The sequence below is a fragment of the Talpa europaea genome, assembly GCF_964194135.1.
Source record: "Talpa europaea genome assembly, chromosome: 7".
NCBI lineage: Eukaryota > Metazoa > Chordata > Mammalia > Eulipotyphla > Talpidae > Talpa > Talpa europaea.
Window position 1 is genome coordinate 82,057,300 of NC_140074.1, and position 15,251 is coordinate 82,072,550.

General features: G+C 48.6%; 1 protein-coding gene across 2 annotated transcripts in view; it reads right to left on the reverse strand.

Moving 5' to 3' along the window:
• RAB11FIP4 (RAB11 family interacting protein 4) overlaps window positions 1–15,251 on the reverse strand; it is a gene marked incomplete at its 5' end in the record, with an annotated part of 105,336 nt that overhangs the window by 15,594 nt on the left and 74,491 nt on the right. Inside the window, one exon of one of the 2 annotated variants that reach the window (XM_084238194.1) lies at window positions 1,749–1,969. In XM_084238194.1, coding sequence (XP_084094320.1) covers window positions 1,749–1,969 — 221 coding nt within the window. Of the gene's footprint in view, window positions 1–1,748; window positions 1,970–15,251 lie in introns of those variants that run through there. The other variant, XM_084238195.1, reaches the window with a different exon arrangement.

Here is a 15,251-nt window from a genome sequence, read left to right on the forward strand (position 1 = left end):
GATATTGTTGCTCATAGATTAGGGTTTCTCCAACCTACTAAGCCCCCACACTCAAAAAATGGGAAACCTGAAAGAGTAAAAAAAGCATGAGATGGGTGATGGCAGTAACCCTCAAACTGTGCCCCTGAGGAACCCCACAGTGTTAATAAAAGATCACAACTCCCAGTACCTTCACTCTATTCTTTAAATCTACTTATTTATCTCGGTTGAATTAACCATACTCCTCAATTCTTTCTCCTATAAATTTTACTAGAACTCTGGGCACCTACTGCTGGCTGCCTCCTGGTGGCTGGTCCCAGAAAACAGTGAGAATGATCAAATGGCAAATGATTAGCCCAGTGGTCAGAAGATGTCTGAGACTACTTGTCCTTGGCTTGGCTGCTCTCAGGCACTCCACTCCCTGGGCACAACAGGACTCCCAAAGGCCCCATCCCAGCACCGAGAAAATATATTAGGTCAAACTACATGAAACTGTCTTTTTTGGGAAGGTCAAAAATTATTTAAAATTGACAATTTCACACGGTTCAGCCAATATTGGGAACCACTCTCTTCCCTTTTCAAATTTCTGTTCAGCCATGCCCATCACCTTTCTCCTGACATGTGGGTGGTCCAGCCTCAAACACCCCAGCCTCTGTGGCCACGGGGGTAGCTGCTGCCTGTCACCCCACAGCAATATCTCCTCCCTCCAGAGGGTCAGTGGGGGCTGGAAGGGAAGGGACTCCCACCACTGACACCAACTAAATGCAGACACTGCTCCATTGGGAAGTCACTAGATTTCAGTGTTACTTTAAAATAAAATTTCTTATGAGACTGCATTATTTATAAAGAAAATATAGAATACACAGCAGAGAAGGTGGGAAGTAATTAAAATAAGCAATAATCCCACCATGCAGGAAGAATTAATTCCCTGGAATAATTTTTTCTAGGTATCCTCTAATCTGTAGATTTCCTTAACAAAACTAAGATCATACTCCATGGACATCTATGTAAACTGCTTTTTAAAAACTGAGATCATTATTTTTAAAAAGAAATATTCTAAAATGTTTACATTGATAATATAAGGGTTGTGGATTATAAATAATTTTTGCTCATTCTGATTTTTCTATATTACAGTTCTTCTATGTTGAGTGTGTATTTCCTTTAGAATTAGAAAAAATATTTATAAACCTATGGGGCAAAGGCTCTTGAATGATTTTTACTTCTCATATAGTTGGTAGTGTCATTCTGAAACTATTGTATGAAAGAGGAAAAAGATCTGGCAAATAAAAACCTTAGATAGGGCCTCCCCTGGTGGCGCAGCAGTTGAACGCTGGGCCGCGAAGTGCCTGCAGCCTCTGCAGCACCGGTTCCATCCCCGGCCACCAGGCGGGTCCCACATGGCGCGACAGACCTCTCCTGCCACGCCTGCTGCTCCTCTCAGCAGTGTATTTCATCAGTCTGCTCTGGCTCTGGTGAATTCTCTCACCCTCCCGTGCTTCTGAATGTACCCAGTGCTTGTGTAAATAAATAAATCTTTAAAAAAAAAAACAAAACCTGAGATATTATCCCTGTCCTTAAACTGTCAATTAAAATGATGTTGCAGTGTTGCCTAAAATTCTAGAACTAGCCCTACTGATGAGTATTTAGGGTACTGATGAATATTAAGGTTAGGGTTTTGATACTGAGAACATGCGTGGGACGAATGCCTGAGATGCGACCCTGAGCGCGTCTCCCGAGCTGCATGTCAAGGAGTTTCCGTTTTAACTCACTTGTCTTCTGGCAGAAATAGGCCCCCGAGCCCCCCATCCTTCTCCTCGGCGGGACTCCCGACTGACCCCTCCAGGCTCTGGGTGCTCTCCATGGGGCTGTCCATGTCTGACTCTGAGGGGCCCTCAGGCGGGGCCAGCATCATAGCCTCCTCCTCATCCTCGGGAAAGAAGACAGGGACAAGCTCGCCATCAGCAAAGGTGGGACCTGGCACCTCGCTGCCCTGGGAAAGAAAGAGAGGGACAGAATGAGCAAGGCTGACTGTGCAAGGCTTAGCATCCCTCAGCAGACTTCAATGATGCCAGCAGGGCCAGGGGCGGTGGAGACTGGGCTGTGGGAACACCCAGACCCTGAGATCCCAAGAATGAGAACACCTGGCAGGTCACTGCTGTCATGAGACCCAGGGAGGAGCCAGAATCCGCAGAGACAGTGATCCGTGGAGAAGGCCACAGGCACTCTGTTCGGTGCACCCAGGCAGTTTGTTGGGTCCCTGTCACAGTCTGCACAGGACACCAAGTGACTAGGCCACAACTTCTTCATGACTGAGGAAAGGGTACAATGAATGTCACCAAGAACAATGACCCTGGCCTAGGTGCATTTGATGAAGCACGGTGTGGGGATCCACTGGGACACATGGGATCCACTGGCCACGACTCTGGACAAATGGAGGGACTGCTCTGAACCTCACGCCACAGGGCGTGGCGGAATCTTACCAGGTCATTGTGTCACATTAAGGGCTTAATGAATAAATCCTGCCCACGAGATGTGGGTCCCGTGGGGATGGTCTACTTTGACCCTGCCTGGCCACATGGGAGCAAGACCACCAGAAACTTCCATTCTGAGCTTTGGGTCAGAGTTGCCCACCATTGCCTGGCACACAGCACAGCACAGTGTAAGTGTGGAATCAAGATGTGCCTGGCCCTTTTTTCTAAAACCACCTTATAGGAAATGAGCCCTTGCTTTTAGCCCACGCATATCCTCACCTGACAGGCAGCTCTCTGCAAACCATTTCTTGGTGTGCCCCTGAGAAGGCAGGTACCTTCTGCATGGCACTGCTTCCACCGGCGCCCCTTGATGTTGACCTATCCCCAAGGCTTCAGGCGCACTCTTGGGCGAGGGTCGGTAGACACACCAAGACTACAGGTTGTGAATGCCTCTAGTGTCCCAGACAAGAGCAGACTCGGGGACATTTGAGCAGAGGTGAGCATCAGGTGTGGGAGTGCCCGCCACCTGTTGCTGCTGCTGCCAGTGAGCAAGTAGCCCTCCTGGGGGGTCTGTCCCACCAGGACACCCTTGGGCTAAGAAGAGATGGCAATTGGTGAGCTTGCTCCTCCTGCCTGTGCCACCCACAGCCCAAGCACCAGCTGGACCAATAAAATTCACATCAGGCAGGCAGACCCCCGACTGTGAAGGTAGAGAAACTATGTAATTAAAATCACCCCTAGTGTTCACACAGCCCTTGGATGTCACCAATCCAACCCCATGTGGCTCCCAATCAGTTCTTGTATCCTGAGAAAACTTTGTCTGCAAGCCCAAAGATGCACCGTGGTAGAAATAAAGGGAAACCAGCATTTATTAAACAGCCACCAAGCTCCGGAGAGCCAGCTGGGAGCTGATGCATGATCTCATGTGGGCTTCATGACGACTCTTCAGGGACAGCACTTCTTATGCCCGTTTTACTAATGAGGACACCGAGGCCCAGAGAGAAGCACCACCTGTCTCTGGCCACCACACGCTTGCTTCCAGTTGTCATTGCTGCCACCCACACTTCCTGGGATTTCAAACCCCATCGTGATGATGAGGAGCGCACACATCACTGGACTTGTCACCAGTTATGAAGCCTGGGAATACCACCAAATGCTGCCCACTTCTGAGTTCCAGCAGGAAACTCGGGGTTAGCACGCAGAGAGTAGCAGCTCAGTGGGGCAATGCTTGCATTCTGTTCCTTCCACAGCAAGTGTTTTACCGACCCAGCGCAAAGCAGGCATTGCCAGCACCCCAGCCCTGGCCCTGACACAAGGGCTCACCCACTGCGCAAGCAGACATTTGTTCTGATCTTCACAGGCCTGAGCTGGGTCTCTTTTCCCCTCTTTGTAGGTGAAATGACTTGCCTAGGGCTCCACAGGAACTAGAAGCTGGACTAGGACTGAGCTGTGACTCCCTAGGGCCCATGACACCATGTCAGCAAAGGTCCAGAGTGGGACCTGCCAAGCGCTCCTCAGGTGTCTGACTTGGCTGCTAGCCAACTCACATTCGCCTCACTGAACCCCGAGACAAGGAGGCTGAGTTTCTGCCAGACAAAATGTCCCAAGACGACCAACTCACGTGTGCAGGTAGGGACCACAGGCTCTTCTCACCGGCTGTCCCCCAACAAACCCACACTCCTGGCAAATCACACAGGCTCTGACCAAAGTGGAAACAAGTGGCCTCGAGCAGCCTGTCTCAGGTGGGCAGCAGAAGGGTCAGCCCCCCTCTCCCCAATAAGACCATCACATCCTTAGGCATAGTCTCGCTCTCATATCCACCTTGCCCTCCACACTTGCCAAAGCATCCTGTTACTTTCACGCATGCACACCTATTCACCCCTCACAAGAGCCTGGGGAAGCTCTGCGAGGCAGCATTCAGACAAACATTAAAGATTCATCTTCTCCGATGCTTGGGGACGATGAGGCTCTGAGTGGGAGGGGGCTGCCTGGGAACTTCCCACCTCCAGAAGGCCCTGCTGAGACCTGCAGGCAGGCCCCTCACCCACTCATCCACCCTCTCACTAATCTCCCTATTTCCCTCCAGCGAGCCAGGCTTTCTGTTTTAAAATTAGCTGCTTCCTACATTAACACCTTTTCATTCAACCCCCAGTTGTTTGCCTAAGGCAAGTGGAAATTTTAATTATAACTTCAAAACCATTTCTAATAGTTTCCCCCTAAATTAAAATAATACAGAACCACTTAGAAGAAAAGCAACTATACCTTGGTTGGTGGGGGCAGTGCTGTTTGGCATCTGACCACAGTGGCCCTGTCACATGTACTCCACCCTGAGGCTCTGGTGCGGGCCCAGCTCCCATCCTGCCGGGCACTCTGGAGAAGGGCGGCATGGGGGGTGGGAGGGAGGGGAGGGGGTAGCACTAGGCCTAAGATGGGTGCTGCTGAGGCAGTTTCTTCTTTACTGTTTTTTAGATAAAGCTGTAGAGGAAAAGGAGGGACTTATCCATAATAAAAATATCATCCCCACAGGGGATGCCCTGGGAAGATACCTGATCGGACAAGGGCTTCCCAAGGCCAAGTCACCTACAGCCAGACCTCACTGGGGCCCTGGCAAATCCCCGTGCCATATACACTTCTGAGAGAAGGGAGGGAGGGTTCCCAGAATGTGGACCAGCTAAATATTAATGGCTTGGGGGTGGCTAGGCGATTCCTAAGACTGCTGTAAAATTCCAGCGGAGTCTAGACACACACCCAAGTCTGGTTGTAGGTAATGGGAATCTGGGCTGTGGCAGTGCTGGGAGGGAGGGTCCTCCCGTGAGAGCTGCTTGGGGGTGGGAGGAGGGTATCACTCCAACAGGGCACCCCAGGCTGCATCCGTGTTTCTATGCTGAGAACCTGGAGACCCAGAGAGCCAACCGCTACCTGATGCCACACAGTCAACGTCCAGCTCTGCCCCAACAGTGTGCTCCTTCCTGAAGTGCATGTGAGGGGACAGCCAGGGTTCTGGACCCTGCTTTGGAGAGGCAGTAGGATCAGAGGCAGTAGGCTCACCCTCTTTCACAGAGAGGGTGTGTCTAGTCTTTTGGGGGCCCTTAAGGGACAGTGTCCTCAGCAGGCAGCAGGGAGGAATAGCTATGAGTGACTCTCTCCAGGAGCCTGTCCCTTGGGACCCAGGACACAGGGCTCCTCACTGTGGTTGGCTTATGTCCAGACTACTCTGCCCCCTCCTTCCACCCTGCTGAGGGGTCCGGGAAGAAGCAGAGCTAAAGCAGTTGCAGTGTCCTCCAGGAGCCCCAGGACATCCTTGGGAGCTGGCAGTCTGGGTTTTTTTTAGTCCTCACTGGCCCAGCCGCACACAAGCATGACCTGGAGCAAATGACCTTGGAGTTCCTGACTCCTCACCTATAGAATAGGGACAGTCACCTTTACCTCAGACGTTATTCTAAGGGTCACACATGACAATTTTCACAAGAACCAGTCAGTAGCTGTGAGACAATAGATCCTGATCTGGCCCTGGCTGTATGTTACACAAGCTGAGCAGCTATTATTGCCACAGATCTGTGCTGGTCAGACAGGAGGCCAGGAGGTATGGCCTCCTCAAGAGGCTAGGCCTGGATACTTATCCAAGACCGGGGGTTTCTGGAGAATTCTGCAGCTCAGGGGAAATAGGCCCCAGTCAGCTGTTCTGGCAGATCTGTGCCACAGCATTCCCTTCCATGTCCCTACATGGTCTCCAGCAGGGGCTGGATGGATCTGGCCTGGCTGGAAGTGGGAGCCCAGAGGCACACAGCTTGTCTGTGGTGTGCCTCTCCAGTCTTGAAAGCAGTGTGCACCCAAAAACCAGCTCTTCCTTTGTAGGAAGTTGGCATGGGCTGAATTCACAGTTGTTGAAAAGGCCAAGAATCAACAACCATGGGAGAGGGTATCCAAATTTCAGAATAGCTGACAATGCCCCACTGTCCACATTCTCAGCAAGGGGAGCAGCGGGGCCCAGACTCCATCACTTCATCTGGTCTTCACCCACCTGGCCCATGTGGGATGCTGCCTTCAAGTCACAAACACTATTACTCCATATTTTCCTGGTAGCTAATGCACAGAGGGCAGGGACACCAGGTAACCCCAGTTCTACATTCCCTTGGAGAGGGAAGGCCTTACGAGGTAGCCATGGGGAGCATTGCATGTGAGCCCCCAATGTCAGCAACATAGAAAGCACATGGTAGGTGATTAGCATGTAGGTGGAATTGTTTGGATACCTGAGCTGGGTAAGGTGAGCTGGGAAGAGCCAACGGGGTGACCCCGGGTAAGTTGTTCAGCTTATGAGCCTCATCTAAAATCAGGGACAGGAAAACCTAACTGGAAGATTATAGAAAGTCTCAAACAGTGCCGCGTACTCTCAGATGCTGAAACCTGGCAGAGAAGAGGGGGCAAAGTGGTTTTAGGAGCAAGCTCTGGAGGTGGACTGAGTGGGTCCAAATTCCACTCTGCTCTGTGACCTTAGGCTGACTAAACTCACAGAAAGCGCTCGGTAAACCTGAGCTGTTGTCTTTGTGTGTGAGGAAAGACAACCAGGGAGCATCCTGGCCTGCTGGCCTCCTTCTAGCCCTGGGACCCTCTCCTCTGACCCTCCTTCTCCCCTGACACTGTACACTCAGCAGAGGTAAGTTAGGTTCAGCTTCCAGAATACTTTCGTCAGTTGCAAAGCCTGCCCTCCAAATGCCAAGTGTGTCTTTTCTCCCCCGAGGGTGGTCTTCTGCCCACTCTCTTGGAAGGTCTCTCTGCACGTTAATTACACCCTTTAATAAGTGTTAGGATGAGATGCTGCCTGGGCAAGGGAGTCCGGGAGGCTTGAGGCTCCAGCTCATCCACCCCCAGTCCTGGCAATAGCTTCACTCCCCAGGCAGTAGCTCAGAGCCAAAGAACAGCTCTGTGGGGACAGGGCTGGGTAAAAATAGCCTGGGCGGGCACATCCCAGCTTCCCTCGCAGCCGGGCACCAGCGGACGGGCACACGTGGAACCCCACTGCAGGGAAGGGGAGGTGGAGATGGACGCAGCACAGGGAGAAGGCAGCCTGCAGCCGGGGCATGAAGAGCCTCATCACACTGCCAGCCAGCAGCCAAGGACAGTGATGGGCCAGTCAGGGTCTCACCTGGGTCTTTTCCACGAGGGGCAGAAGATGCAGTGTAAGGAGCTAACTTGTAGATACCAATACCCCCTGGTCCACAGGGAGGGGATGGGGTTCACTGGGCTGGGATCCCCTATACCCCACCGAGGCTCAGCTACTCTCCTCACACATACATGCTGGCAGTAGAGATTAGGAAGCAATCCAGGCCCGACCCAACTCTTGTTTATACAGGAGTCACTGTAAGCAGGTCTCGCTCTGCAGATGGGCATTTGGTGCTCATCCATGGCTAACAGTCCTCCACTCCACAAAGGGCTGCCTGGGTGCCAGTCGAAGGGAGAGGAGGGAATGAAGGAGAATTCAAGCACCACACAGGGAGGCTGGTGTCTCATTCTTGCCTTCTGAAAAAAGCAACCTTGGCTCAGACACAAGGCCTTAGTTTACCCCCAACAAAGCCAAGGACAAATGTGGGAGCACCAGGTCACCACACCATTAGGATTTAGCTCCTGTCCTGGCCAGACTTGGAGCCTGACCTCCTATCTTTGAACAAAATCAAAGTCCTTTAGCCCAAGCTTCTCAATTTGGGGGAGGGGAGGAGACAAGGTCAGGGATGCAGGACAGAGTGACATGTTCCCAACCCGAGGAGCCAGATCCAGAGAGGGTCCAGGAACCCTTCCCCACCTATCTTTAATGGCAGCCAAGGCCACTTTCAGACTCTCTCCTTCCAGCCAGGGGTCTCCTGAACACTCACATCAGGGAGGTATTATAGCAACTGAAGATCTCAACTGGGCCCGCTGCTCCTGTCCCAGGAGCCTCCAGGACTGAATCGCAGTGTAGACACCCGACCGCTACACTCTACTTTCATGATAAGGTGGACTTGCAACTCCCAAAAAGTACTGATGACTGGTGTCCCTCAGACGCCCATTAGTCTCCAGTCGGAAGAGCTAAGAGGGCTTTGATTTTCACATCACTCTCTGGAGGGAGGCACTAAGTCACCCCATTTTACAGAAGAGGAGACTGAGGCTCTCAGACAGACTTGGTTGAGTCTTGGATCTGGCCCCACTGCCTAAGAAACCTCAGGCTGACACTGAAGAGAAGAGAAAGGAAAAGCCGTGCTGGCATTCTCCAGAGCGACACGCCAGATAAGGTGCGCTCTGCTGCTGTGCACCACCAGGGGAAGGTGTAAGCTTGCACTGCTTTTTCTCCTGTATTCTAATTGCAGTGCTTGAGTTGTCTCTCTCCCCACTCTCACACCCTCCCCCCACCACTGACACTGCTGATAAGGAAGTGTCACAGGATGCAAGGAGCATGACATAGCTCCCAGAAAAACTCAGAAATGAGCTATCAGAGAGCTTCCTGGGAGCTAAACTAAGAGCAGAGATGGGTAAGTTTCCTGGGGATTAGGGTCAATATAAGGGGGATGGGAATTGTATGGGGAATATAACCAAGATGAAAATGCATACACTGTGCAAAAATGAAAAATGATATAAAAATACATAAAATAAAAAAAAAGAGAGAGAGGCAGAACAGAGGGACTAGAGGAAATGAGGGAGTTAATGTGCTCCTAGTAAGGGGTGGGTCTGAAGACCCAAGTGCTGGTCAGATGTTTCATCTGGCTGACCACTTGGCCAGCCTGTCCCAAAGGCTGTGAAGCCTGGCTTGAGTTCATTCAACCTCCATTCTAAGACCCTCTAAGGAGCTTCCTGGCGTCCAAGTTCACCCACTGCAAAGCAAGCTTTCCGGGGGGACAGTAGGTGTTGGAAGGGCCAACAAGATCTGGTTTTTATGTCAGTTAGGCTATGGGTCAGACCCTGGAAACGTCCCTCTCAGTGCAGCCACATCCCTGCCTGCCCCAGGCAGCCACATCCCTGCCTATCCCCACACTGCCACTCTCATTCCAGTAACATGTTTGAGCACATCCCAAGTGAGCATAATTTAATATTAACAACAACCAATAAAGATAAATAAGGTAAAGCACTGTGACTAGGGTTAATACTGTAAGTTGTTGAGAGAGTAATCTTTAGTTCTCAGCAGAACAATAAGTTTGTAACTATGTATACTGATAATGGCAACTATCAGATATTACGTGATACACCACCCAAAGTTAATATAACCCATTATATACCACAATTTTTTTTAAAAAGGAAGAAAAAGTTCTAACAAAACAACAAAAAAAGAATTTACCTTTGCTCGGTGACAGGTCTTTGCCCTTGGATCTTAGGGGTTATCTCTAAGTCCTTGGGATATCTTAACTGATAAAGAGTTTTTGTTGTTGGGTCATGAAGAGCAGTCTAAAAATATGATCTATGGTGGCGAATGTGGGTCTCACGTTATCAACTCAACCTCCCAAGGTCTAGCGAGCGAGGTCAGCTATGTGAGCAGGCAGGTGACCAGTCTGCCTGACCAAGCCCCAATAAAGGCTCTGTACCCCGAGGCGTGAGGGAGCGCCCCTGGCCAGAAATGCACTCTGTCACATGGTGTTGCTGAACAAGGTAGCTCCACTGGGAAAGAATGGCTTCCCTGGGAGAGAATAGCTAGAAATATGAGCTTGGAACTTCCCTGGACTATGTCTTCTCCCCTTGGTTTATTTTAATCCCTTCACCATAATAAACCATACTGTGAGTATTTGAAAAAAAAAAAAAAAGCAGTTAAAAAAATAAAAATGTGGGCCTCCCCGATGGCGCAGCGGTTTAGCGCTGGGTTGCGAAGCTGCCTGCAGCCTCTGCAGTGCTGGTTCAATCCCCCGGCCGCCGGGCGAGGGTCCCACATGGCACGCAGACCTCTCTTGCTGCCCGCTGCTCCCCTCAGCAGTGTACTTCGTTGGTCTGCCTGTTCTGTTCTCCGCTCTGGCTCTGGTGAATTCTCTCACCCTCCCGTGCTTCTGACTGTACCCACTGCTTGTATAAATAAATAAATAAATCTTTAAAAAAAAGAAAGAAAAAAAAAAGGAAAAGTAGGAGATCAAATTAAAAAAAATGTATTATTAAAAATCAAACAGAGAGAAAAATGGAATAAAGGAGGCAAAAATAAAAGATCACACTAGGACCAATAAATTATAAACAAAGAAGAAAACCTTCCTAGTAAAAGGCAAATATTATCAGATTAGACACCCCCCCTCAAATGTGACAATTATAAGAGAAATAATTTAACCCTGAGGCCACAGTAGGTCAAAAATAAAAGGTTGGAAAAAGATACACCAAGCAAGAGCCTCCCTGGTGGCGCAAGGGGTTAAGCACTGCACTACGAGGCAATCTGCAGCCCCTGCAGCATGAGTTTGATCTCCGGCTGGCCAGGGAGCTGCCCACATGGTGAGGCAGACCCCTCCTATCTCACCCGCTGCTCCCCTCAGCAGTGTATTTCAGTCAGTCTGTCTGTTCTCTTCCCCACTCTGTTTCTGGTGAATCATCTCACCCCCTGCATCTCTGGCCTGTACCCCAGTTCTTGTATGTATAAATAAATAAATCTTTAAAAAAAAAAAAAAGATACACCAAGCAAACATGGGAGAGGCTATCTTACATTGAAAAGTGATAGAGAATCAATTTAACATGATGTAACACTTCTACATGTTTATGCAGCAAATAACATATTTTCCAAATATATAAAGCAAAAAAACTTAGAACTAAAAGAGATTTTAACTGACCTCTCAGTAATCAATGGAGCAAGCAAATAAAAAAAGGAGGGAGTCAGCAGGTTTGAACAACACAAACCTGACCTGACACAAATAGAATAGTACACCCATTAACTGCAGAATAAAACCATTAGATTAAAAGTTGATGAGGAATCGGATACCAGTGAATCGCCCAACTGATTGCTGCTAAACACCAACCTGCACCGCCCCCCACCCCCAACTCCTATTGCGGAGGAAACAGGCTACTGTTACTTTAATGCAGTCATCAAACCCAGCACCACGAAATGGGACAACAGACACTGGCCTCCTGGCATGATACAGTGTAAAGGATGCAACAACCCTTAAGAGAACATTTAATTCTAATCAAGCCTTAGAATCTAACTTTTACTAAACAGGAAAACAGGGGGAAGGGGAACAAGGTACATATTACCACAGAAAAATATACGGGACCTTCTATGTGAAAATTGGCCTAGTCTTTTCAAAAAGAGAATGTTGTTAAGAGGAAGAAGGATTTTTCTAGATCAATGGTTCTCAAACTTCAATGTGCATCAGCATCACATGGGCTGGGAAGGATTGTTAAAACTCAGAGGGAATCAGAGTTTGATTCAGTACAATGGGGCGAGGTCTGAAAATGTGATTTCCATAGGTAGAATTAAGGTTAAAAAATGAATTTCTAACATTTTTTTGGCTAATGCTACTGCTGTTGGTCCGGGGAGCACATCTGGAGAACCACAGTTCTTGACTGTTTGAAATGGGATTAAGTCAAGGATGACAAGCAAGCAAACCACCACTTAGTTATAAAAGATCATTTGGGGACAATTAGGGAAGTAGGAGTAAGTACTAGATATTAGGTGCTATTAGGAAATGAAGCTTGATTTTGTTTGGTGTGTTAATAGTGTATCATTACAAAGGAGAAATGTCCTTAGTTTTTTATAAGATCTTACCTAATTTTCTTTCAAAAGGTTCACACAAACAAATTATATAATTAGAGATAAAGCAAATATGGCAGCAGCACTGGACAGCAACTGGGGTGTATAAATCCTTAATTGTGTGGTCTTCCTCCTCCACAGCTCCACAACAGTCTGTCCTGGCTGCAGGAGCTGATGTGGGTGTTATATGAAACAACGTGGGGTACGGTTGTGTGGCTGATGGAGTCATGGTATTGGAGGGGTCATAGAGTGGTGAGTGGCGTCATGTGAGGTGCTGGGAACCACTGCGGAATGTTGCTTCACACTAATCCTTGGGAAATTTTGTGGGTTGATGGCCTAGCCCATCCTTGAAGGCTTCCCAGGGCTGACGGTGGTATCTACAGCCACAAGTCGTTATCTACAGGTCTTTTTCAAATTTTTTTTTTTTTTGGTCTGTTGTCCCAAACTTGAACTGGTAAAGGAAGAGTGTAAAATCCCTGACAAGTTTAGCTCCACTGAAATATGAAAAAGCGAACCTACCTAACCTATCCTTAAAAAATACAACTATCATAGAAGCAGATTCCGCAGAAACAGGGGACACGGAGGACCCCTACAACCTCCAAGGGTACATGAAACTATGAACTGAATAGTGAGCAGTCTAGTCGCACATGATAGGTCAGCAGACCCTGAGGACTCAAACTGCATAAATGATCGTCTCTAGAAGGTGAATCCTGAGTCAACATTACTAGAAACTTTTGCAAATAAACCATGTGACTAAGAGTCATCTCCAGTGAACCGCTTTCCGATGGCTGGCCTTTCAGGCAGATAGAGCTACCCCCAGCCCCCTCAGACATTCAGGATGCCAGGCTCTGCTCATCTCCTTTGCCTTCTCCCCTAGAGGATGGTTCTAGAGAACCTTCCTCTTGTGAGTGGAATTATGTCTCACCAAAATTGATATGTTGAGGTCCTAATGCCCAAAACTTCAGAATGTGACTTTATTTGGAGGCAAAAACTTTAAAAGAGGCTATTAATTGAAATGAGGTAATCAGGGTGGGCTCTAATCTAATCTGACTGGTGAATAGGGGCTGGACGCACATGCACACACATCACGTGATGGGATAGAGAGAAGACAGCTATCTGTAAGCTGTTCGAATAAACCAGCCCCACCAACACCTCGAGCTTAGGCATCAGACTCCAGAATTGTGAAAACAAATTTCAGTTGTTCAGCCTCTCATCTGTTCTGGAACTTTCCTTCTCCCCTCTAAGAAGACTACATGAAAGCCCTCAGCTTACTCTGAATTTTTCACCCACCTTTCCATCTTGACAATAAAAGAAAATTCCTTCAAAGTCCGTTCTGGAGAATTACTGAAGTTCTCTAGAACTTCATTAACACACTTGGTTTTTGGTGTGGTTTATTTTTTGTCTCCTCTAAAGTAGTGAATTCTCTTCCGTGGTCATTTTGAGATACTACTGCTTCTAAAGAGCCTGTATTTGTCATAACTGAAATTTGGTGGATCACTGATTACCGGGACAATATTTTGTAAACACTACTTACATATAAGTTGAAGTGAATTATTTCCATGTCTTAATTCTCTCAATAGTAGTAGCATCTTTTAAAGGAGAAATGTTAAGTGCAGTTAAGTAAAAAAACATTTGAAATTGCAAAGGCAATTTTTGTCTCCTCAAAACTGTATTCAATGTGGGTATAACACAAATGCAGTCACTTTACAGTGACTGGTTTACAAGAGAAAAGCTCACAGTTAGCGAGGAGCCACAGGCCTGCGCCACACAGCCTCAGTCCTGGGTTAGGCCATCTCTGTGGCCAGCAGTGCTCAGTAATTAAGCAAGATATTACCAGTTTCTCCATACCAGGCAGTATTTCTGGCTACTTGCAATCCAGAGCAGAATTCTTCTCTCTGTTGTGGTTGGTTTGGGAAGACAGCCTACCACTCCTGCGCATGGGGCGTGTTGCTGGGTTCTGACACTAGCCTCCCTCCGACATGGCTGGAGCTGGGGTTCCATCCCCCCATGGGTCAGTGATGGTGATGGATGGGCCAGGCAGAGGCTGCAACCAAATTTGACTAAGTGATCCACAAGGAGGTGGTACCAGGGTCACCTTCTGCTCCCATAGGGACCAAGCCCTTAATGGGGTGTTACTATCCCAAGAGAGCCCTGGGTTCCAGATCTGAACCTACTTCCTAAACAAAAGGACTCCAAGAGGCCATGTAGTCTACCCCTTATCCCCCCAAGTCAATGGGTCTTGATTTTCAAGTGAAAACATGGATTTTGAAGGCAAACTGCTGGGGTTTATGAAAACAGAGCTTAAATTGCTTCCACATCTGGAAACCAAACCCAGCAGCCAGCCTCAAGAATTCCAGGCATGTCAGCCGACAGAGAAGCTGCAGGTCAAGGGAGGCTTCCTGTTAGCTGTGTCCCCCCCACCTCCCATACCCACACACAAGATCTTTTGTCTACACCAAGTAGCTGGGTGGAGTCGCACCTGAGACAGGAAAAGAAGGCAACCTGGGCCAGTGCCGCTGAGTGCACCACTGAGGTACGTCTCCTCTTACCCTAAAATCCCTGCAAATAAATACTGTTCCCTCCTTACATGTGAGGACCTTCCCCTGAAGTTATGCTGTGACTTCTCTCCCTATGCCCTTTTGTGGTCACACAAAAAGTATGACCTTGTGACCCTGAATCAGGAGCCCCTTAACTGCAATCACTCCCAAAAGATTTCCCAAGTACCCACCAGGAAACTCCAGTTCCCACCCAACCATTGGAATCACTCTCCTGAGAAAAACCGCCGGCAGGTGTGGGCCAACTCAAATGTCAGAAGGCAACGAAGGCGCTGCAAGTTGAAAGGGGCGCACATCAAGGGCTCTCCTGCTCTTTGAACAGACAGCTATTTTGGGCTACAAATTATAGCTCTTAAAGACGTGACTATTTGAAGTGAGGGCTTAATTACTCACACAGTCAAGAGTTTGTGGGGCTTGCTTTGGGGGCTCCATATTTTATCATCACGATAAGAACTTAAAATGCAGGCGTGGGACAGGAAAGCGGCTATCCTGCCGCCAAGCCCCCGGGGTGGGCTGAGCAGCATGTTGGGTGGACCACCCTCAAAGGAGGTGGTGAGAACTTCCCAGGGAGAG